This window comes from Triturus cristatus, chromosome 11 (genome assembly GCF_964204655.1).
Source record: "Triturus cristatus chromosome 11, aTriCri1.1, whole genome shotgun sequence".
Classification (NCBI taxonomy): Eukaryota; Metazoa; Chordata; class Amphibia; order Caudata; family Salamandridae; genus Triturus; species Triturus cristatus.
In genome coordinates, this window is record NC_140594.1 from 267,376,605 (window position 1) to 267,402,939 (window position 26,335).

At 42.2% G+C, this 26,335-nt stretch overlaps 1 protein-coding gene across 4 annotated transcripts in view; it reads right to left on the bottom strand.

Annotated features, from left to right (window-relative positions):
* LOC146783988 (solute carrier family 2, facilitated glucose transporter member 11-like) overlaps positions 1-26,335 on the bottom strand; it is a 422,910-nt gene that overhangs the window by 154,890 nt on the left and 241,685 nt on the right. For all 4 annotated transcript variants that reach the window (XM_085636191.1, XM_085636190.1, XM_085636192.1 and 1 more), the window contains exon 5: positions 25,124-25,253. In XM_085636191.1, coding sequence (XP_085492317.1) covers positions 25,124-25,253 — 130 coding nt within the window. The remainder of the gene's footprint in view (positions 1-25,123; positions 25,254-26,335) is intronic.

Genomic DNA, 26,335 nt, shown 5'->3' on the forward strand with positions numbered 1-26,335 from the left:
AGAGCGTCCAGCTCGGGGCAACGCTCCAGGATCCGGCGCGGACACGGCTCCGCACCAGCAGAGGCGGGGGGGGGGAATCGCCGTCCGCCGCCGCAGTCCAATCCGGATAGACAGGGGGCCACCCGAGGGCCCACACAGCGCAGGCCGCAGTCCTCCAGCCGCAACAGAGCCACGCGGAGCCAGCGCGACCGCGACACTCAATGGCCGCAGCGACCCGAACTACGGACACGCTCCCAGCAGCCTGTGAAGGTTGATCTCGCCGCCCACGAGGCACCGCCCCGCTCAGCACCGCACCGGACTGTCCGGCAATGTCGTCCCGTTCACCAGTGCGCACAGGACCGCAGCAGACTTGGCAAACTGCACACGGTCAACGGCCCAGCAGGCCGCGAGGATCCCCGGCCCGTAGTGACACCAGCATCCGCCACGACGCTCCGCCCCTATCAACGGGTCTGTCGCCGCGGGTCTGCAGGAGCCGATTTCTCTGCCTCTCGGCCGCCGTCTCTGCCGAAACTAGCACAGGGTGGGCTCAGGGGGTTCCCACACACGCCGAAGTGGTCATCACTGCATTTGCTGGCCTGTAGGATGGACTTGCTGGATCGTTATTTGCCTGGCCGGCTGGAGCCTCACAGAAGTGCGGCCATGTCGGTCCAGCGCCACCTAGCGCCCTACCATCTTTGACGCCTCTTTGCAGACTCAGGAGTACTTGCAATATGAATTTGTTCATCCGGCTCCTCTGTCTTTGCGCCCGCTCGAAGAATACCATTGTGTCATATACACTGACGGCTCGGCGCAGCCGGCGATTGGATCGAAGCATGCCTATTCAGCGGCTTGCGCAATTGTCGTGGGTACATTCGTAAATGGTGAATTCCAATCTGATGCCGTGCATACGCAGACATTGGGTGATTGTACCGCGCAACTGGCGGAGCTACGGGCTCTGGTGCTTGCACTGGAGTTTGCTGATCCCCGAGTCACTACTCTTATAGTAAGTGACTCCTTTTATTGTGTCCAGTCCTACAATGACAATTTACAGTTCTGGTCTCAAAACGAATATCGCGATACCAAAGGTAGCACAATTAAGCATAAATTGCTTTGGGTTCGAGTGGCAGACTTCAAAGAACGTCTCCCTCTCGTGAATGTTATTCACACTCTTAGTCACCAACGACTTGGTGTCCATGCTGTCGGCAACAGCTTGGCTGACGAGGCAGCAAAAACAGCAGTGGCTACATACTTAGTGGCAGCAGTTACAAGATCTAAAAGTAAGATTGATGATGACATCTTGGCAGCTATTGCTGCTACAGAGAAGGGAAGTGATTACCCGAAGGGTTTTCCTTCTCGTTATTTGTTATCACTTAAGTCCTGATAACGTCCCGTTAGTGAGGATTAACGACGTTGGTGACAGAATTATTCCCAACGCGGACTGCAGACCAGCTCTGATACTAGCAGCGCACGAGGGGTTGGCATCTGCCCACGCCGGCGTGTCCGCTACTATATCTCTGTTACAACAACGTTATTGGTGGTTCGGTTTATACAAACAAGCGTGCGCTTATGTTCTTGATTGTGACATTTGCCAACAGATTAAACCTTCCACTGTTGCGCGCCCACCACAAACACAGTTGTACATATCTAATAAACCATTTGGTTGTGTTTATCTAGATCACTGCGGTCCTTTTTCTTCTGATACTGCGTACAAGTATATCTTGGTTGCAGTGGATTCGTGCACACGTTTTCTTTGGGTATGGCCACAAAGGAGTGCTGATTCTCGGACTGTCATCAGGGATTTGCGTGTCTTTGTGGGAACTTTTGCGTGTGGTACCTTCCATTCTGATCAGGGCCCTGCGTTCGCCTCTAAGGCTTACAAGGAGGCTATGAGAAATTTGGGGGTCCAAGTCAAATTTTCGTCCCCCTACCGACCTGAGGGTAATAGTGTAGTGGAGCGAATGAACCGTGACTTAAAGCAATCTTTGACAGCACGAGTTTTAGGCACAGGCCGGAATTGGCTAGCCCACTTGTATAATGTCCAACGTGCACTTAATAATCTCCCTAGAAGGTCTCTGGGTGGGCGGACCCCATACATGATGCTCTTCGGAATCAGAATGTTTGTCCCAGACCTTGATGGTCTAGACATTGCGGCGTCGACCGCACCCTTTGACGTAGATGATCACTGTGCTGTTTTGCAGACCCTACAAGAAGCCAGAGGCACTCTATCGAAGGAACACTTGCCCTCCACGTCTGATGCTGAGCTTCAGATTCCGGTAGTCGGCTGGCTACCCCGAGTTGGAGACCTGGTCCGTGAGAAGGTGGAGAACAAGAAGGAGTTCGGCCCCTCTTATCGTGCACCAGTTCCAGTGCTTGGAGTGCAGGGTACAAGAACAGTCATTTTACCTCCACTTCCTGGTCGCAAAGAAAACAGGTACATCTCTATTGACAATGTCAAACTTCAGCGAGTGGCCGATACTTCTTAGTATGACTCCAGCAGTTTCATGCCAGACGATGCAAAGAAATTCCGTGTTGGTTCCTGCTTCTACCACCTTGTCTGATGTTGCCATCGAGATGCAGTCAGTTACTGATCCCTTGTTAATACCGCCGGCTGGTGGTCTGCCCGAAGAGACTGAGTATGCTTATCCTACAAATGGTCACTCGCCTGTTTTACAATCTACGGCAGTTAACCAGTCACGTTTCTCCTTTGACACTACCTCATTGCCTTCTACTTCCCCTTCGAACATTGCTATTTTTGCTAGTTGGTTCAAGAGACATTTTTTGATTCCCCCTTGGACATACGTCTGGCTAGTGCTAATAAGTATTTTTCCGTCTGGTGAATGGACACTATCTCAAAGAGAGATCTACGATTAGACTTATCAATGGAACTTTGGCCCCCCACTCTTCGTCCCACATCATGAAAAGGGACCAAACTTTTGTGAATATTACTGCCTGGCCCGTTTTGGATGGAATTGCGTGGGATGCTGTTAAATTCCAAATTCATGGTCCTACCGAGGTCATCAATGTACCTAATGTATTTCGTGTTTCTATGGGTGATGTGGTTAAGCAGAACATTCGTTCTGATGATTGGGATGTTCATGCCATTGAAGCACTGTTTTCTGATTTGAAATATTATGACGCTTTTGATGCAGAAGATTTATATGAGAATGCGGCTAACTATGCAGAACAGTATTGTTATCAACATTATGCAATCACTTCCTGCATAAAGCGAATACATTTCGCAATTTTGTAAATTTCACCCAATGGGAACACTGCCCTACACCATCTTTAGGCAGTTCACCTACGTTGGTTGATAAATATACTTATTTTACTGATTTCAGTGTTTCCAGCCCAGCATCCTTTTATTTTAAAGTGATGCCTGAGTCTGCCTCGAAGGTTAGACTGACACACACCAAATTACTATATTCTAAGTCCTTTATGGATGAGTTGTCAATCAAAGGTTATGACCTGTGGAAGGCTACTGTTGATCTTAAATCGGTTTGGGGTTCCAAACCGTGGCAGGTTCAGGGAACTGAAGCTTTAAATCGTGCCTGTCTTGTACCAAATCATATGTTGTTTTTGAATTCAACCATCTTCCAGACCACCTGTTTCGGATTGGCCACTACTAAAAAACTGAATTTCTCCTCTGTTCCGGATCTGGGCGCTTACCCAAATTGGGATAACCAAACAGATCTGTCCCTTCCTGCTTTGCAGTCATTAGTTTCTAATAAATCTTTAAATATTTCGAAATTTAGTAGTGAAGGATGGTTAATTTGGCAAAGCAGTTCCGATACCTGTCAACGTCGTTTTCTAGGTCTGAAACCGGGGTATACTCAGCAACGCGTAGACCCTCGGTTTGAGTCCTCTCATACAGTAACTACCTACTCTGTAGGGAAATTATGTCAATCCTGGCTGCGACATTCCACCTTGGCATCTGTCAAAGTTCATTTATCAAAATTACATGACAAAATAGATTTAAATGATTTTGTTAAAGGTCCTGTGGGTGGCAGATCCAAGAGGTGGGTGTATGCTATTTACAACGAAGTATGGAAATTGTCGCAAATTGAAGCGGCTTCTAGATTGAGGGCTATTGATCAAGCAAATATGGAAAAGGTATTAGCCGTTATAGATAACAGCATTAACACTCTTTCTTCCAGAATTTATACATTAGACAATATTGTTTCTTCAATTGTTGATATTGTACATGATGATATGTCTGTATTGTACCATGGTCAAAACCAGTTGCGTTCTGTTATGCAGTTTGCATGGACATTACAAACGTTAAAGGCAGGAAAGGTCCCCTGGGACTATCTGAATACGACATCATTATTCCTTCCCTTTAACCTTACTGTTAAGCAACAGTTCATGTCCATGAAAGATGCTACATATTCATTGTTACACATTGAAAAGTTGGAGCCGTTACCTTTCTCTGTGGCGGAATTGAATTCAGCCGTGTGGTTAGTACATGGGTTGATCACGCTCCCTTTCGCGCTTTTTAAGTTTACGTCATGCATGAAACACTATGCCCTGGGTAGATATGAACAGTTGGGTACCGCGTTCCTGCATGAGGTTTGGTCTCTCCTTTTTACGTATAGATGTACAAGAGACGGTACAGAGGTTTACCTGAAAGGTGAGGAGTGTACCTCGACATCTGACCATTCAGTAGTATGTAGGCACATTCAGTTACACGGTGCATGCAATGTACACGCCCCAAATTTGGCCTGCGTCCTCAAAGGTGTCCCGCTGATTCTGGCGCTGGTGGCGGGTGTGCTACTTTTACTTTTCATATTACGGAATGGCTGCACTTTCTGTGCCTCACGGCAACCTGCCCCGCCTGCATCTTCTTCGTGACAGGATGCTTGACTATTACGGTACGCTGCCATTGGCGACTTTGAGCCTGGCGTATGGATTATCCTTCTGGTTTTCCTACTTTACCTGCGTACAACCTGTCTTTCATTGCCTAGATTGTCCCTTTGAATGGCCTCTGGATTTGTGCTTGACCAACACGGTGTCTCCGGTGCCGGATTATGATCGACTGTAGAGACCCTTAGTGTCTCACGAGTTTGCCTGTTCTGGTGTTCGGATTATGGCCTGTGGTGCGGCGCATGGAATCCTGGGTAATTGGGACATCGCAAGGGCTGCCTATGACTTCCTGGATATGAGTTATTTGGAAGAACACGTCGGTTGCCCTCTGATGGTGCTAGAGGCTCCGCTTATTGAAGAACATGTATGTTCCTTTTCTTTGATTAACTGGATGGCTGAAACTTTTAGTGGCCGTGCCAACGATTTTCTGTTGGAAGCAGTTGCTACGTATGCTGCATACACGTTCATGGATTGGGTGAACTGTCGTCCGCTATGTTTTTTCTACCATGTCCTGAGCATTACCTGTGACTTTGGATTGCTGGCTGAAGTAGCATTTTTCGAATTTTTTTTTCCTTTCCCTTTTTGAGTTTTTTTTTGCTTTTCCTTTGTTTCTTGCTTCGAACTTTCTCTGAACCGATACTTGGTTTCAGTTTGAATACGCCTTGTTCTGCACTGTCGAATTTGAACTCTGCGTTCTCTCATTTCTTCCCTACTGGTTAGTGCTTCGATCAAGGGGGCATGTAGTAAGGAATCCCTTAATACGTACATACATTGTTAAGTTAGCATAACCACGTTAGATGTTAGAAAGCCATCTTGCTGCTTTTGCGCATGACACTGCATCTACATGTTATTGTTTAAACAAACTGCTGACTCGCGCTTTGCCTCACACGAGAGCAATCTGTTGTTACCATCCCGAGCTCTGCGCAGCGACCTTGGTCTGTATATGGTGTAACAAGAACAGTCTGGGTCGTTAGACAATGCATGTTTTCCACTCTAGGTTGATCGACTCACTATTTAGCCATAACACACAGGCAGCTGCGTATACCTGAAAGTTGGTGCTTTTAATATTGCAGACATCAGGTTTAATATTCAGACCGAAGACGAGCCTTCCTGCGAGAAGACTTCTGATGCTCCTGTGATGTGATTTCACTAAGCTGATCTCTGAGGTATGGGGTCCCCTGTTCAAGCCTAAGAGACCTTTTATTAGCATAATAATAATATTAGCTTCTTAGTTAAGGGAAGGTGGTAGTATCCACTGTCATTTATAACATGATCACTCCCTTTATATTCTATGGTATTGTAACGATGCTGATGGTTTTGATTATAATAATTTGTCTGCTTGTATTAGCCAAAGTACTGCATCTTAGGACACGTGGTCTATAAAAATAAACTCTTTTTATTTTCACCGTGTCTCTGTTTATTCTTGTTGTGGACTGATGTGAGAATAATATACGAACAGGTATTTCCGATTCCCACCATTCCTGAGAGTACACTGAGTCGCTTGTTCTGGGTTGTCTTTTCATTGGGACCGCCGAGCTAAATCTCGGATAACGAATGGGACACTTATGCTAGCCGGATACTGGGTTCTGGGTTCTGAGGTGAGTTTCTGGTACACCACAATTCACTGAGGTCCTGGGGTTCTTCGCATAGTTCTGTGTATAAGCAGAATCCCTGTAACAATGGATCAAGGTGTGGACATCACTCTTAATCTAGCCATGATGGAACAGCATGTTAGGCTGTTATCTGACATTTCTTTTGACTCGCTGGATGCGGCTGTGTCCACTGCAGGTTCTTCCATAGCAGCCAGATGCCAGTTATGGTTGAGGTCATGGAAATCTGATGCTGCACAGAAAGCTTTAATGATGAAGATTTCTTTCTCTGCCGTAAAGGTGTTTGGGCTTCCTATGGAGGATATGATTAGGAAGTCAGCTGAGGAATGTAGCTGGTGGTCCCTGATAAGGTTGTGTGTCAAAAGAAAATTGGCAATAGAAGGGCTTTTGGTGCAGACAGGCAGGGAAATCCCAACCAGCCTTTTGTGGTAGGGGGCAGGGCCTGGGTACCCCTTCCACTGACAAATCCTGGTTCCAGCATGTGGCTGCCTCCTTTCAGCCCACCCCGAAACCCTGACTATATGACTGAGGAGATCACACAAGTGGGAAGTCGGATTTCACATTTTTTCAAGGGACGGGACAGTAACAGACCGGTGGGTGCTTTAAGTGGTGAAAGAGGGTTTCCGATTTGATTTTGTGGATTCCCCACCAGTTCTATTTAGGGATACTCCTTTTCCAGTGACTGGGGTGAAAAGACAAACCTTACTAGATGGAATTCAGAATCTCCTGGAAAATAGGGCTATTATTCTGTGCCTCATTCACAAAGAGAAAGCAGAGTATATTCTATTCTCTTTCTGGTGGAAAAACATTCTGGCTACCTCAGGCCTGTGGTAGATCTGATATGGTTGAACCAGTTCATACCCCATGTGAAGTTCAAAATGCTGTCTCTTCAGAACACCCTTCACTTTATCAACCAGGGGGACTTTCTGGCATCGCTATTACAGGATACATAACTGCATGTGCCAGTGCATCAGACGTTGCAGAAATTTCTCAGTTTTTGTGTCCTGGGTCACCATTATCAGTTCAAGGTATTGCCATTTGGATCATGCTCTTTGCCTAGGGTTTTTACAAAAATGTTGGCTCCTCTTATTGGTATCATGCATGGGAACAGGATTAAGGTTTTTCTGTATCTAGATGACTTGCTGATTTCTGTTTCCTCTTTCTCTAAGGCGAAACAGCACATCAACAAGGTCTGCACTGTCTTATAAGATCATGGATTCTTGGTGAACCACAGGAAGCTGTGTCTAATCTTTACGCAAGACCGGACTTTGCTTGGGACACATTTCAGGTCTTTGGTGTGGAAGGTCTTCCTGCCGAGCTCTCTCAGGATTACTATCAGGGTATTCCGGTGACCCCTCAGGTGTGGGAGATTCTGAGCTGGTGGGTGAATGATACGTATTTGTCACAGGGGCACCTTTTTCATGTAGTACTCTTCAAAAGTGTGACTACATATGCCAGCATGCAGGGCTGGAGTGCAGCTCTGGAGAAATTGTCAACTCAGAGAAAGTGGTTGAGGGTCCGGGCTGCTTGTTCTTCCAATTACTGGCAATTGAGTGCAGTTCAGTTGGGTCTCCTGGTGTTTGCCCCTAATTTTACAAATCATCATGTGCAAGCCCGGATGGACAACAGGATGGTCATGGGATATGTGAATCACCAGGGGGGTTGCAGGGTGCTATCCCTCAGTCAACTCAGTCAGTATATTTGTAGTTGAGCCAAACAGGTGCTCTGGTCTCTCTGTGTGATTTACTTACCCGGGAAGGAGAACTGTGTGGCGGACAGGCTAAGCCATGTGTTTCCTTCAGTGTGCTCATTGTTCTTGACAAAGGATGTGTTCCTCCAGTTGCAGAAGAAGTTTGGGTTTACGAGGATAGACGTGTTTGTCTTGATGGAGAATGCCAAGCAGTCATGCTTCTGCACGATTATTTCTTTCCAGGCAGCTCAGGGAGTGGATGTGATGTTTGCATGGTCGGTGTATATGTTTCCCCCAGTTTCATTGATTTCCCAAGTGTTGTGGAACATCAGGATGGACAAGGCCTTTGAGATTCTGGTGGTTCAAGGATGGCGGAGGCATCTGTGGTTTCCTCACTTGTTGTAATTGGCAGTTCTGCTGCATTGGGAGATTCCTTGTCATCCGTATCTGCTGGCTGGTCCCCATCTTTCAGTCACAGTGTTGCACACAACGTACCTTCAGGTCTGGTTATGCAGAGGATGAGTCTGATAGCTAGAGGGTGTTCTATGGTGGTAGCTGATTTGATGGAACAATCTCGCCGCACTTCTACATTTTCTTTGCTCATGCCAAGAATTGAGCACAATTTGGTACCTGGCATGTAAGGATAGATATAGTTGCTAATGGTGTAGAACCCATTAAAGTGCTGGATTTTTGGGCTGATGGCTTTGAGTTGGGTTTGGTCATTTCCACTCTTCAGTCTCAGTGGGCGGCTCTTGGAGTATTTCATTGTCCTCTCTTTAATCATCTAGAGCCCCTGGTGTCCAGGTTGTTGAAATCCTATTAATTGAAGAGGCCAAGGACTAAGGTGGCGGCGCCTACTTCAAATTTGTCTCTGGTTTAACATGCCTTAACAGGGGTTCCATTTGAACCTCTTGAGTTGGCGAATTTAAAATTCCCGACCCTTAAGGTGGTGCTTTTGGCGGCCATCTTATCTGCCTGGCGGATTGGTGAGTTTGGGTCCTTCCTGAGGTCTGAAACTTTTTTGCAGATCTTGGCTGATAAGGTGGTCTTGAGGGCTAACTCCACCTTTGTTCCTAAGGTTGCCTCGTATTTACACAGGTCAGCGGAGGTGGTGCTCCCTGTGTTTTTTCCTGATTCTCAGTCTGAGAATACGCATTGTTACATCTGTTAGCTGTGAAACAGACTTAGTTGGTTTACCTGGCCGGGACGGAGACATTTAGGAAGGTGGAGAGTCTCTTTGTGACTTTTGGGCCGTTGAGGAATGGGTTGAAACCCTCAAACTCCACACTTAGTCAGTGGATTAAGCAAATGATTCTGTTATTTTATGAATCTCAGGGCCAGGTGGTGGAGAACCGGATTCAGGAGAGATCTACTAGATCTGTGTCTGCTTCTTCTGCAGCATTTAAGGGGGTGTGCATGGGAGATATCTGCAATGCAGCTCCATGGGTGTCTCCTCATACCTTTATGGAGCACTATTGGTTGGATGTAGGTGGGGGAGCATCTGTGTAATTTGCTACTTCCGTACTACATTCAAGTATGATGTGATATATATATATATATATATATATATATATATATATATATATATATATATATATATGTGTGTGTGTGTTAATGCATTTTGTACTCTTTTGGATTAAACTGTGTGCTGCAATTTCATCCATGGGTATATGTTTTTCATTGCATTTTTTAATGAAGCCAATTCTAGCTTTGGTATCAGCTCATTGTGTAAATACTGTGGTGAGGAAGACGGATGAGGTGGTAATGCCCGGTTACTTACTGGTAATCTTCATTACTCCGAGTCCTAGTCTTCCTCGCCATAGTATAGTTTTCCAACCCTCCCTGCCCTGTTACAAATTGCTTCATTATTTGATTGGTGGCTTTTGGAAACAGGATGTGCTTAGTGGGTTTCTTTTTTTATGGCAAGTAGATGGAAGAGGGAGTCGGGTATAATGGAGGGATGGGAGGTTAATGTGTTAACTTTTTTTTTAACTTGGGAGTTTCTGTAGGGTGGCTAAAGCTTATTGTGTAAATACTGTGGCAAGGAAGACCATGACTCAGAGTAATGAAGATTACCGATAAGAAGCCAGGGCATTCTTCAGTCGAAGACCAAAACAGAAAGATTCCGGGAGCTAAACTAAGGACTCTCAAAACGGAAGTGCAAGTTGACTAACTTCTCTAGGCGTACTAGATTACAAGGCAAACCGGCAAGCGACCTTCGTCATGCAACAATGACAGAAGGGAAATCTTGCAGAGCAAGTAATTTGAGGTATGACAACAAGGAACCATAAAATAGCCTTAGTACAGAAATTCTTTACTTGGAAAAACAAATTAATTCCAGCAAGTTCTTCCAAAGACCATTTACAGTGAATGCAATATTAGCAAAGGAGCAACTGTAGAGGTTTAGTAGAAGATCATGTGAAAGAATGGAGCTTGCTGCAAGCCCTAAGTAAGATGGACAACATCAGCAGAAGGAAAACATTCATTGCACCAGAGTAACACACTGACACAGCCGGATGCATGAGACACTTGAATACCAACAGTCAAAGTACTGAGTGGGCGGTTCTTCTTGAGAGAACCACATGTAAGCTGGGACTTCAGTGCATGAGTCAAAAGTCTGTTGCACTTGTAGTTAGAAGAGGGACACATCAGGAGCTGTGCATGTGTGGGACGTTTAATAAGATGCTACATTCAGTGCAGTTAGTGAGCAGAGTAAAAATGGGGAAGAATTAGCTTTGAAGAAGTTGCATATGGCTATATCTATGTGTCTGGGTTGAACCCTGGGTAGAAGCACACTACAGTGTCTTGCTGGTCCAAAAGCTAGCCTGCGGATGGTCCATTTAGCTAACTGCTGAAGTTTTTGGTTTGGTTTTTAAAGTCTCTGCTGATTTTTGGTGGTGATTTAATTTAAATAGGCTTTGACAAAGCCAATAGGTGTGGCTCCTTTTTTATGTCCCTCCCCAGTAAAATATTTTAAAAAGCCTCTTTAAGTATAAAAACAAAACAACATGAATACAATTGCTTTTAGTATACAATGCATCTATGGGGAAGTTAGTTTAATTTGTGATGATTGAGACTACTTTTGGGATTGTAGAATAGTTACTGATGCATTGCAATACAAGTACTCCATAAAATGCAGAATGGTACACCAAAAATTCAATAGCATGTGATGAGAGAAAATTACAGGAAGTTAAAAGAGCACACTGCGTACAGCAAAGCTAATAAATTCCACATCCAGATACAGTGCACGACTGTAACACAGCACAGCCAGGCTTATAAACCTAACATCCATGCAGGACCCAGGACAGCAAAAGTGCAAAGATAGGTGTACCCCAAGGCTCCCAATCTCGTCATACAAAAAGAATCCAGGAGGGAAAATCCCACTTCATATCATGGATAACAAAGTTCACCTCTCTGCTGAATGCAAGACAGCACCAATATTCTAGCATGAGCACCACAATTCACACATAGGAGTGCCAATCGTATTTGCAATGGGATACAGCTGGTGAAATGCAGCTACTAGAACTAGCATTGTCCTTCAAAAAGAGAGCAGCTTGATGGAGGGGTCTAGAAAAGAGCGAATATTGGAAGGATGGACAACAAGACTGTGTAAAATGTGCAAATTTGTAAGCTGGCAGATTATAGCATTAATGTTAGCTTTTGTGAGAAAATGAAGCTGAGACTAGTATATTTCCACATTTATTTAACCAATTATTTAAATGTCTGACAGGTTTCAATGATATGAAGAACAAAAGATGATAAATGAATGCACATATGAACATATACATATTTAAATATGAATTTTATGCATATTCACTGCTATTAAATCCTCATTACTAAAACGTATTTGTTTTTTTAACCCCCTTACTTTTCAATCTGCACAGCTATTGGCCTGACAGTCATGATTGACAATATTTATATTCACTCATACAAAAGCCTAATCACTTTTTATAAAAACAAATGCAGACAGGAAATAAATGGTTTGGGTCTCCTATATTTATCAGCAAAAAATCTGTAAAAACTGAAACTGTGAGTCTTAATATATCCTATGGCACTTGCAATACATACAGCAGAGGAGCTATCCAGCCCGTTTGGCATTTAGAATCCCATTGGCTAAACTCTGAACCAGGCCCTATGACTCCCAACAATGGACAGTCATCAAGAGGATCTGTTTCAGTCTTGGAATATGTGAAGCTTTGGCAGCGGTGCTTTTGCTTTCACTATAAGTTTCTGGGGCTCCATTTTTACATTATCAGTATTGTTGCCAGTCTAGAAAAGGGGTTTTGTGTTTGTATTAGGATACATGAAACACAAGACTCATTTGACTCAATTGTTTAACCATTGTTTGTGAAAGCAGCAAGTATCAATCAATCAATCAATCAATACTTTATTGTTTAAGTTAATAAAAACCATAACGATATCATGATAGAAGTAGTGGTTCACCAGTTTACAAACATAAAAATGTTTTAAAATAAAGAAAAAGAGCATGTTACTTTTTTATCCTAAAAGCACAACACAGTATCCTTATCATGTTAACAATTAAAAGCAAAGCATGATTCTGTATCATAAAATTGTTGACGGAATAAGGATTTCATCAGATATTAGCATTAAAAACATTTAGCATTTCAATAGGGTTGCTAGACATTACTGGATTGGAAGTGTCTAATTCCTTCGGCCATTTGATTTTTTCATAAAGTAATAAAAATTTCATCAGCTTACAAGTCAACTGAGGGTCTGTTGTACCAAGTCCTTTGATGATGGCCGATCTGCAAGTTTGAATGCCCCTATCATTAAAAGCTTTTTTTAGAAGCAACACTCGGTTCGATTTTAAGAAGGGGCAGACACAGATGAGGTGAATGAAATCTTGCCATGCTGCACCACATAAGCTACATGTTTTGACGCCTTTATACTTCCATGCAGGTTGATCGTCCAAACTCGGTAATACCCCAAATCTAATCGGCATTAACTTTCGTTTCAAATGAGGCGAATATGTTGTACTGAGGTATTCCGCCGGTCGTAATGATGTATAGGATTGGAGAACCAACCAAGCATGGGATCTTTTGGCTAAAGTGCGTTTGTCTTCTAATAATGATTGAAGCTTGGCCGCTTTGTTTGTCATTCTGCGGAAGACTTGGAAGGAGGGGTTCCGAGCCCAGAGTTCAGTTGTGTTGGTTTCCTTCAGTGCAGCTTTCAGGAATCTGCCGTAACTTGAACTTGGATCATCTTCCTGGGCACGCCACAGGGCATCATTTAAAATATTGGATCGGTTCTGCCAAAGTTTGTACTAGGTTTTAATTGCAGCATATGTTCTCCCTATCTCCTGTTGGATAAGGCCGAATTCCAGTCGGACCTGAGCCTGGGATGTGTTCTGAGGTAGACTAAAGACTTTTTTACACGTCTTTGTTTGCAGCGAGTCTCGGCTTTTCACATCCTTGCCATTTAACGCTATGCTCGCATTAGTTACTGTAGGTAGTAGTTTTGCGGCCATCACTGCTATTAGTGGCTGTACTTTTTTTGCAAGGGCACAGAATGCATAAATAAGGCCATTTCCTTTTTTTTCCAGATATTGTTTCTGAAATTTGAAATTTAGTCGATTTTCTATATATACCCCCAGGTATTTATATATCCTAACTATTCCAAGGCTTGTTTCTCCCAGCTTGAATTGATATTGATGTCGTGGGCAATTCGTAATTGACATAGTTTTTGTTTTTGTGATGTTAATTTCCAGGTTGTTAGTCTTGGCAAACATTAGTAGCTCATTAAGTGCTCTTTGTAGGCCTATTCTGGTTAGACTAAGCAGGACTATGTCGTCAGCATATGAAAGATGCGTTATGGGCAGTGTAGCCAGGCGCGGAGGATGTGAATTAGCCTGGTCCAATCGTGGTGAGAGATCTGCCATAAATAGATTGAATAAATGGGGGGCTAATACACAGCCTTGTTTTAATCTGATATCTGTTTGTATCTTCCTGGACAATTTTGTACCATTTGCTATTTTCACACAGACCCACGTGCATGTGTACAATTGTATTATGGGTCGTAGTATTGTTTCCGGGAGACCCAATTTCTGCAATTTACTCCATAACAGACCACGATTCACACGGTCGAACGCAGCTTTAAAGTCTATGAAACATAGTTGTAGTTTTCTTTGCAGGCGTTTGCACTTATCTGCTATTGTGGCAAGGGCTAAAATATTTGTTGTTGTGCCACATCCTTTGTGAAATCCTGTTTGGTTGAATGGACTCAGCCCGTTTGTGTTGGACCATTCTACCAAGTCCTCCAGGATTAATGATTCATAATATTTGGCTTCGTCATCTTTTAGTGCAATTAGCCTGTAATTTGCCTGGTCCGACTTGTCACCTCCCTTGAAGATCGGGTTGATGATTGACCCTTTCCAGCTCGGGGGAAAGGTATTTGTTTTACCGATCTCATTATAAAGGCCCGCCAACGGAGTTGCCCAATAATCGGGATCACTCCTAAAGGTGGCCTGCGGGATGCCATTTGGGCCAGTAGCCCCGTCGTTGTGTCCCAATTTTATTATTCTAGATGTGTTTTCTATTGTGTGGTGTTGACTGGCCGGGGCTAATGGTAGAGCTAGAATGGTACTAAGGTCTTGTGGTCCAGATGAGTTCTTCCATGAGTGTTTAGGTCTCAGAGATGTCTAGTTATTGTCTGTTTTGCTTTTAAGGAATGATGCGAGGTCTTCAAATGTTTTACTTAAATGTACTGCCCATCCTGTCTCTGTTATGGAGACATTATTTATTACTTGTAATTTGTAACTTTGTCCAGAATATCTCCTGTTCTGTTTTCTGGTCCTTCCAGATTTGCTTTTCATATCGCTTCCTGATATTCTTTATGTTCTCCCAGGCTTAATTTGGGACTTTCGGCGTCTTGTTTTTCCTGACCGCCTTTCTCAGTTCTTTTCTAAGCAAATAGACTTTACTTGAAATGTTTACAATGTGCTTATTCCTTGTTTTCTGTGTATAATTGATTTTACATGCTTGAATTAATAATTTGTTGGTGAAAATGGACCAATTCACTGCTCAAATTATGCCATGAGTGATCTTTGTTTCAAATATTTTTTTGCTAGAAATGTTAGTTCTGGAAGTGTTTCTGCTGACCATTAAATAAGTTTCAAATTAGTTGTAATCAGATGGCCCGTCTCAATGGGGGCTGGCCGATGTTTTGGGTAGCTTATTTCTAATTCAAGTACCTGATATGAATGGTCACTTCGGGTTGAGTACTTGATAGTGTATTTCCCCACGTGGGCCAGCAATGGAAGCGTTAGGATTGTGTAGTCTAATATTGACTGGGTATGTGCACCCTGATAAGTCCATCGCGGAGGCGTGTCATCTTTTGTTCTACCATTTAGTACTCGCAAGCCGAGATGTTCCAAGGCTAAAACCAGCTTTTGTCCATTCCAATCATGTTGTTTTGTTGTCGAGGATGATTGTGAGGGAACTACCATAGCTCATTAGCCACTGTTAATTGCTCATCTTCATCCGGTGTATAAATTAAGTATGAATTAAACTTGAGTTATTATAATCTCCCAAGCTGGTTTTTCAAATCTGATTGAAGTGATTATCGACAGCAGTTTTTCACACTGTGAGTCTTTTTTTCTAGCATTTGGGCTCAAATAGACATTAATTAGTATGACTGTTGTTGTCGGCTATTTAAGCCCTTGGTCCATTTTATTTACTTGTAGGTCTGATGTCGTACTAGGTAGCTGTTCCGTTATAATATTTAGTGCCGTTGATATATATACTGCTAGGCTACCCTTTGGTCTTCCATATTTGTGTGTTCTAGTTGCCGTTACATAATGGTGTGTGTAGTTGGCCACTTCCTTGAACTCCGTCAACCATGTTTCTTGGAGTGCGATAATATCATAGTTCTCCTAATATGTCGGAAAAGGGTTGTCCTAAAGCTCTCTTTTGGCACGGCTATATTCCAGGATAGGAGCTTTAAGCTTTTATAGTTGGTGCTTTTTCTCTGTGTGGCAAGTCATTCTGTTTTCTGCCCATTTATAGCTGAGATCATCCAGTTCCAATTATTGGTATCTTGCTGTGATGTTTGTCTGTTCCTGATTTTTTCAGAAGTGCTTGTTTTTCCACTGGCATTTTGTAATACTGAGTACACTGGGGTGTTGTGTTCATCTATATTAGGTCTCCTAGGTGCATTTAGTAGAGGTGAGGGATAGCGTGGCTTCGATGGTCTTGCCATTGTAATACCCCAACCTTTGAACTGTTGTCTGGCATTCATTATTGAAGACACTATTTCCTCGTTTTTCCAAGTTGATAGGGTTTTTTCCATCTGGCTGTCTTCTTCTTGGGGAATGAATTTAATTGACAATACGTCTGTGGTGGTAAAATGCTTTAAAGTAGGATTTTCGCCAATTAGTCTCAGAATATTTCCTCTATTGAGGAGATCTTGCTGCCCCTGAGAGATGTAATGAGGTTTTAGTATAATCTGTTTATTCCAAGTGTTTTCTTGATTTATATCCAGTGTTATTGCTGTAGGGGCTGAGTGTTGTAATACCTCTCTGTGGTTAATCCCAACTCTACCATCTTTTCCTTCTGTGCATCTTCTTTTGATGGGCTTCTTTGCTCCATCTCAGGGCTGCCCTTAATTTGCTCTGTATTATTCCTAATATCAATTGGTCATTTCGCAACAATCAGATCCGGTACACATTTTATTTACTTCTGTCTTCCTTTGTTTTCTGCATGGATGTCATCTATGGTTGTACTGACAACTTCCTGCGTTCCTGGGTTCTCCTTGACTTGTGCGTCAAGTTTTCTGTTTTGTCCCCGATTCATATTTGTGTTGCGGTTGAAGCTTTCTTATTTTTGATTCCGATGGTTTGTTGTCAATAGATGCTGTTTGTGTTTGCAATAATTCTTGGTTTATCTGTATCATATCACTTGATTCATCTGTTTGTAGGCTGTGCCTTAATGAAGTCCACGAGGTGAGGTGTCCTTGTTTTTGCTCTTCCTCACCTATAATCATCTGTTCTGTATGCGTACTTTGAGTTTCTAGACTTGTTCGTAGTTTTTTTGTTTCAAAGATATGAAACCATCTCCTACTGGTGTTTGTGTCTTTTGTTGTATTCTGATTGTTCTTTCTAGATTTCCTTGCTCATTTCCTCTGTCGCTTGGTTTGCAAGCGTATTTCTGTATTACCTTGGCCATCTGGTAAGGCGGGAGGATGATTTACTTGGCCAATGTCATTATCTTCAATCCCTGTCCCTTCATTAATGATCTTGAGTGGGTCGGTTGTGAGCAATACCTTTGGTGGTTCTTTCACATGCTCACTGATGTGTTTGAGACCTGACCCTTTTTTGGAGGTCATTAACGAATCTGATGTAATCAATGCATTTGATTGACTGGCAAAAGAAGTTTGTTGATTTGACTTTAGTGTCTTCCTTGCATTATTTGTACGTTTTGTCCGGCAATCGCCAGTCATTTGCCTTTACTTTAAGATGCTTGTTAGAATTGCTGGCACATTACTCAGCTTATCGATTATTAGACCACCTACACAATCTTTGCCTGCTACTGTGTTTGTTTCTCGCTCCTTGATTATTAAGTCCGCCAATGTTTTCAATTTCGTATTGAGTCCTACAATATATGAGGCTATTATATTCATCAGATCAATCTGTGTGTCTAACTTATCCGATTGCATATTGAGTACTGTTATTGGGGTTTCTAGCACTTTTAACAGCAATGTGTATGCTGTCTGATGGTTCCCCTCTTTTGTTTCCGGTTGCCGGACCTCCTCCTCTTCTATCTTGTTCTTTTGCTTTATCTGCTGTTATTAGATTGTTCTGTGATAGGCTTATTTCAATGGAGCTAGTATGCAACTGCAATGTCGGATCTTGGTTGTTTCTCTTCTCATTATGGCTCATCTGGCTCTGAATTTAAATGGGCTGTTCCAGTGTACTTGATATTTCAATTATTGGCTGCGAATGTGTCCTTTTTCCATTTTGCTTGTTTCTTTACTCTTTCCATTCTCCGATTGATTAAGAGTTTTAGCTTCCAACACCTGAAGATGGTCAGTATTGCTTGATAGTAATATTGAGCGCGGCCATGAGTTGTTATGCTGCGTATTTGGAGACTGAGTGTTATCTGATGTTTCCAAATGTATTTCTTCTGACATTTGTTTAAATGAACCCACATTTAATAATGATTTTGGTGTGGATAGTCAGAAGCATGGACTTGTGCCTGTATCACTAACCGGCTGCTATTTGGCTGATCGTCGGTGGTGGAATTTTCATTGATTTTACTATCCTTCTGTGTGCTATTATTCTCCATGCTATTAGTTTTTGTTGTTAATAGCTTTTGTGGTGTCAATGGGTTCGGAAGCCCCTCTAGTTGTCCTGTTTCTGAAAAGATAGCTGTCGTTGGATCTTTTAGAAACATGAACTTCCTCTTAGGGTTTGATTTTCCAAATTTAGAATACTGTAAATGAATTAATGGGCTTGTCTTAACTTGAGCTGATTTTTTGGGAGATTCATCTATCTCCTTGGATTTCTTGGTACCATGTTTTGAGGTTTTTTGTGCCAGTTGCTCTCTGAGTCTCCCTGACCTCATTTTTGTAATTTTTTTATTTTTGATTGTAATGGTTTTGTTTCCGTTTGTTTTTCTTCTTTATACCCAATATTAAGCTCATTGGTCTACGATAATATAGTTATTGTAGTTATGCCCAGGGTTGCATTATTTTGAATTAATTTGAGTACAACTGGAGCACAGAGAGAGCAAGAGCAAAAACGAAAAGAAAGATGAGCAGGGTGACGAGGCTAAGAGGGTTAAGAGCTTTAAAAGATGCCGGCGCTGACAATGAGCCGGTAATGAGCCTCCCGCGACCCACAAAGACACACAGCACAACTAAGCTGACTGAGCTGTCTCTGCTAGGCAGTGGTATTGCTCACCTCGACCCCCCACCAGCTCAGCCACTCACCACCTCTCTGCCCGCTCTGCCTATGCAGCTCACCTGGCTCTTCCTGGCTCTGCTCAGCTCTGCTCCCTTTGTCAGCACTCGTGGCCAGGGAACGCACTGCACTGCCCTGCCGTGATGCAGCCGATTTTCTTCCGCGGCCGCAGCACAGCGGCCGCAACTACTGCACAGCTCTTGCTGCTTTGGGCTTTGGGGTTTTTTCAGGTTCCCTTCAGCTGTAACTTGCTGCACGCCTGCTGCTGCTGGTACACAGCTGGCCGCCCGCCTGCTTGCTCTACCTCACTGCCATGGAAGCGGAAACCACGTGCCAAAAAGCAGCAAGTATGCCATGGCTGGATGAATTGTACAATATAGATAGAAATAACTGAATTAGCAGAGGAGGTGTATGGGGAACGACAGCTCCCAGGTAGGCCTGTGTTTGTCTGGGGGAGCAGCCTGGCGACGAGCAATAGAAAGTTTGCCCTGACACCGTGGCCCGTGGGACAATTTCAGTGCTTTCATTGCAGCAGAGGTGTAGGGGGAACTACAACTCCCAGAGTAGCCTGTGTTTGTCTGGAGGAGGGGCCTGGGGATGAGCTATACAAAGTGCACTCTGATACTGCTCCCCATGAGACGTGCCTGGGCATGGCCTGTGCTAAGACCGGTCCAAGACCAGGCCTGTATGTGCCCGTCCGGCCCAAATGAGGCCGGCCCACCTCTCTTGACCTGAGGAGCCCTAGGATACGAGAACCATCGTAAGAGTCTCTGTCTCATTGGCCCCCAATAATGATTGGCTTTGGAGCCTTAAAGCTAATTTAAACATAGGCAAATGAAAGTTGTTTCAAAGTATGGCAGGAAAAAATAGAAAAACAGCAAATGCCATTATGAATGATGTTACCGATGCAATGGGTCCGATTAGCTCAGAGATTGCTGATATTGTGAAAGAGGTGACCGCCACAAAGAGTGCAGCTAATGAAGTCTTGTCCAATGTATTTGTGGATGCAATTAAAAACATTTATTGAGTATAAGTGAACAGGTATACCCAAAAATGTGTGATGTGACCACTGTGTCAACGAGTACTGACGGAATGAAACCGGCACAGTGTGTATCAAACATGGTCCTGGAAATAACAAAGCTATCATTAGGCCATGAACTAAGCCCACCCCAAGCAAAAGAGTGCAGACAACCATCTAGATCAATAAGCACCAAATCTAGCTTAAATACTGGAGCTTCCAGCTCACAAGGGGGGATAAGGCTACAGATATTGAAGATTCAGTATTTACTGATCATTCAAATAATACTAAAGCACTGCTATTTAAACATATGTAAAGTGGTCAACTAATGGAAGGATTTCAAGGGACACATATAAACACTCTATCAGCGTCTGGGGAGATTACAAACCCACAGCGACCAGGTGAAGTGATTATAAATAAAAAATATAATAAAATCAATTGCACTGAAGACATTACATCTGCTCCCAGACGCTACTCCTTATGTTATTATTCTGAAGGATGTCCCTAAATTGGAAACAAGTGTGGTGGAAAACTGGTGGGAACTGAAAAGTAAAGTTGTACACTGGATGGCAGCTAGAACTTGTAATATAAAATTTCTATATAACATAGCCTTATAGCCATAGCGGGCTAAACCGGATATTAAAGGCACGCTCAAGCGTTAAAGGCCCGAGCCGAAGGCGAGGGACTTTAACAAGGGAGCGGGACTTTAATAGCCGGTATAACCCAGCTATGAAGGGCTATAAGGCTATTAGAACATTCTGACACTAGAGGGCAGAATGTTCCAACAAATAAAACACAGGCCTCTCGGAGTTCGAGGGGTTTAAATTCCCTCGGGCCCCAAGAGACCTTTGAAAACAACATTGGAATGTTGCTTTGCAGGCCTTTACCGGCCTGTAAATTGTCTTCAATGGAGCTCCCAACATTCCAATGTTCTAATGGTAAATCGGATGAATTGTATTGGCGACTCAAGAAAATTAGGCCATGGTGACTTCGTTATTGCTAACTTTCGGCATCCAAATGATTTAAAGTCCCTTTTAGTCAAACTTGCTTGAAGATATCAGCCCTGAGGGGGAAGATTACAGCCGTTCCACTTGGCTAGTTCTATAAACCGCCAGCATTAGACATCCCCACTCAAAGGCCCTATACTGACAACCATGCAAACTAACCCCAAATGGAAGGAAGATGCTCAAGAATAACCACTTCGAATAGATTTGCCCCACTGTCCAGCTATAGCGAGATGGACTCACACTCGATAGATGCAAAGTTGGTTTTGGGTTATAGGGAATCTTTGGAAATGATAAACCAACGAGAAGGAAGGGCAGAGATTTTGTCTCACAGCTCTGAAACACAACAAATTAATAGTAACACATTTTGTTATTGGCTCCTGGAATGTGTCTGGAACTAAAAACAAAATAATGGGTAAGGAATGGTTGAGTATTATAAACACCTTACAGTTAGTGTGGTCATAAGAAACATGGGAAGTGGGTGTTTTTAACGTTGAAGGCTTTACTACTATTGTCACACCAGCAATGTCCTCGAATAGTGGGAGGGACAAGGGTGGCACGGAGGTGCTAATATCTAGAACAGTGCCAGTAACTATAAACAAAACTTATTCCATTTCCTGCATATTCAAATAGATGGAATTTAGGACTTTGTAATTATGAATTACTACAACAATATATTCAACATGACAAGAAATAAGGTCATCATTGACCTGGAGAATGATTCAGAAAGTTTTATGAGAGACTGCGAGGGTAGTTGTACATATTTATGGGTAGGAGATTTCAATGTTAGCATAAGCCCATTCTCATCAAGGGAGGTTTGTGGATATACCAATCAATCAGGTAGAGGTCAGTTGCAGTTCCTGCATGATTACCATGGAGAAGTAATAAATGAGCTTATATTTAAATACAAAAGTTTGGTGAACATAAACCCCCCCTTCAACCTTATAGTGGGACCAATATAGTTCTAATATAGATCATATTCTACTATTGGAAAATGAGTTGGAACTATTTACCTCATTTATTGTCGAATCAAATATTTTTAGTGATCAATTCCTCCTAAAATGAGTACTAAATATTAAAGATTGAGCTATTGAAAGACCCCAAATAGCAAAAGATATTGAAACATCAGGTAGTGATGGTATACACCTTATATGCCTTAAATGGACAGGGGTAAACAAAACTGTCTTCCGTGAAAGAATTGTAAAAGGGAAGTTAGAAGAGTGTATGGACTGCACATCATTAGATGCTGACCCAGGGGAGATAGTGGTAGACTTTACTAACATAACAAGAGCAATTGCTGATAATTTAAAAATGACTAACAAGGATATAAATTAAAAGCACTTAGGGTGGTTTGACCATCACTATACACGGACAAATCAAAATCTTAGAAAATCACTCCAGGTAACACCCAGAATTAAGGAAGAGATTAAAGTGTTAAGACATATCTATAAACAAACACTGGATAGGAGAAGCAAAGAATTGCAGGAACAAGCCTGAGCTAATCCGGAACAAGCTGCAGAAGCTAAAGATAGTCGGCTGCTCTGGAAAACCATTCACATGCCTTTTCTGAGGGATGAATCAGCACCTAATCAGCATTAGTTATTTCAGAAGATTGGATTAGCCACTTTGGAGGGATTTTTAACCCCAAGACTACAGGGGAGGCACGGCAGATAGAACCAATTCAACAACCTGTATTGCACTATCTAGAGACTGTAAATGTGGAGGAAATTAGCACTACAATTGAGATACGAGCAGCAGGAAAAGCACCTGGCCCTGATGGGGTTCCAGTGGGTGTGTATAAATCCCAGCTATCACTTTGGGCTCCTATCTTGACCCAAATTGGCAATGCAGCAGCACGTAGGTGTTCTCCTCTATCACGGTCAGAGAGCACAATAGTTCCAATCTTCAAGAAGGGTGATAAAGGGGGATGCAAAATGCTATCTCCCAATATCCTTCCTGGACAGATCTTCCGAGCATAGGGAGAGAATAATCTTGGAACAATTAGAAACCTGGGCTTTGAATAGTTCCCTGCTAAAAGAATCACAGTATGAGTTTAGAAGTGATGATGGGACAGTAAATCAAAGTATAAATTTGAATCTCCTCTTCAGCAAATATACAATAGTCAAAGAAGGGAATATGCATCTCTGTTTCATAGGTTTGAGCTGTGCCTTCAATTTTGTTGATCATGCAAAGTTGTGACAAACCAAGGAAACGATAGGTGCCCTTATGGGTACTATCTCACACCTTTCAAGGCTGTATGAGTCTTTGACAGCACATGTGCGATATGGCAGAAATGGGGAATGCACTCCTAGGATCAAGGTCAAAAGAGGTACCAGACAAGGGTGTGTTCTTGCCCTATTTTTGTTTTCCCAATACATAATTGGAGTAGACAAGGCCCTGCAAGAAGAAGATGCGTATGCACCAACAGTGGGTAAGCGGGTGACCCCTGTTCTTCTGTATGCAGACAAAGTGGTACTGTTATCTAGGATCGCAAATAGACTGAAAGTCTGATACGTTTATGGTGTACATTGAGGAGATAGATTTGAAGATAAATTTAGCAAAAACATTTACAATGGTATGCAGCATAGGGAAACCAAAGAAAAAACACATGGGCACCGTATTAATGGAAGATCATAATTTTATGTATCTGGGTATCTAATTCTTACGAGAGGCACAGTGGAGCCCCAGATAAGAAATCCAAAATTATGTTTACCAAAAAATAGTGAATAAACCAATAAGGCAAATGTTGCAACTGTATAAAAACAAATACTTGTCAGGGGAAACATATGGGGTGGCTTTATGGGGCATGGCAAATAATGCAGTACTGCAGACAAAAGAGAATCTCTTCCTACGCAGGTTGTTGGTAGTCCCGTAGACTACTGCACCCCATGTGATACATAAACTATTCGATGTAACTTATGTAGAGGATATGATACAGATAAACTCAATTCTCACCTGGCATAGCATCTGGAGTAAGGTAGGCACAAAGTTTCCTAAGCATATAATTGAAGATTGTCTAATACTTGGTCAGCATGCTAAAATACCTTGGCTAGATTTTTGTATTAGAGCTAAGAGAAACATTGTCTATAGAGAACTGTACCAGTATCTTGCAATACGGCAAGAAGGAGTTGAAAATGATCCTCATAGGAAAAAGAGAAGCTATAAGAGAGCATAGTGTTGGTAACTATTGTTTGAGAGGTACTGAACAAGGCATGCGAAAGTACCAGATCCCTGTAACCAATGTCCAAAACAGGGTTTATCTTGCACATTTATAATTAGGTATTATATATCAGATGGTTACTTTTTCTAAAATAAGGACCTGGAATGAGGAAAAATATAATTGTCCGTGTGATGGGAAAACGATGCAGTCTACTCTGCATTTTATTTTTGTCTGTTAGACAGACATTAGAATGCATTATTTGAAACCATTGTTCTTAGCAATGAAGTTTATTTATTATCTAGATGCTTTTGACAATATATGTCAAATAGAAAGCTTACGAGTATGTCATATGTGTCAATAGCAATTAGAAGGAGAAAGAGTATTACTCACCTTGAAACCCTAATTTATGAGGAGGAATAATATCAATAAGGCTGATTTGTTATTGACCATTTATATTGGATTGACTGATTTGTATGCACAACATTGCAATCCCAATTTGTATAGAACCTGGTAATGATGATGTACATTTTAATACTAATGAAATAAGAACTTGTTTCATTCCTAAAAATAGGACTATAAGTATTTCTGATCTAAGGTGTAATGTAAATGTACTGTATTTTAATAAATTGTATTTATATTATTTTAGAGACACATTTTAGTCTGACTAAGGATTATTATTGATTGACTGAACTGAATTAATATGCATAGGAAATATTGCAAATACTCACATATCAATACAACAGTTTGTTGTTTCACACTGTATGTCTCAATTTACTTTTTTGTTTACATAAACTCCCCATATAACAACCCTATAAGAGTGGATTTTAAAGATATGCCTCAAGAAGTTCAACCAAAAACTGATCATAAATACTAAAGTACAGTACCTCAAGCCAATAATTTGTCCAGTTACAATTCCTCCTGTCAGAAATATAGAGCTCCCTAATGCCATGGAACCCCTGAGGTGTTTCGGGGCAATCTCACCCAGGTATAGAGCTTGCACGACAATGCCGGTGCCTACAAACAAAAACATAGAAATAAGTTCACTACACATACATTCAAAAGTTAGAAATGTAGAATGTTATGCAAATATGTATGTTGCTGAAGAAAGAAAGGTATTTTTTATTCCACAACCCAATAACATTGCTCTATAAAAGCAATTTGGAAAGAACATTTCACTGATTATAAAAAGCGACTACTTTCCTGCCAAACTTTGAAAGGGAAAGCTATGAATGTGTACATTGAAGTCAGAAGCCACTTTCACATTGATTCTCTATACCTCTACACTCTAACTAATCAGAAAGAGGCATTACATTATTCTGTTTGGTTGTGATAGACATTAGCAGAATGTGGAGCAGAGACGAAGATACTCTTCATTCTCATTATTCTTATGTTTAATTTAGGAAGAAATTCCTGATGACATAATGTTATTGAGTTGAACTGGCGCTTGTCCTCGGGCTACTATATGTTTCCTTTTTATTGGATAGGAAGGCTGTGAACGTATTTCTGTGAGGTTTCCATAGCCTGGTGCTGTATGGGCCAGAGCCACTGTTTCTAGATTTGAAGGGTTCGGGCCAACCCTGATATGTCTACAATGTGGTATTGTACATCCAATTCAAAACAACATTGAGGGAAGCCATGTGTAAATATTTTCTTTTCCAACCTGGAGAATCCCCTTCCCATGTACCCCATCAAGTTTGGTTGTGTTTAGTTCCCTTTCTCATTCTGGAAAGGTGTTTCCTCCATTCTTTTGCAGGTGCAAATCTCCAACTATTTCCAGGGTGGGAAATGGTCTGGGAACTTTGTTAATGTTCAGAATGCTGGCACTGAAGTGCAAAAGCCATGCAAGAGTGCAAAATACAACCTATCAAAGAAAAGGACTGATAGTATCAACACCAATTTCTGCCCCTAAACGAGATTACATGTTCTAACTCAATTTATGCAAAACATCCATATGGTTCTGTGCGTTAAATAGATTATGAATATTGATAATTGCTCAGTATGCACCAACCTAAAGGTCCTAACAGTGGGCATGGGGGTATAATACAATGGCTAGAGCAGTGCAAATGACCTCCACAGGTTTCTGATTGATTCATGTA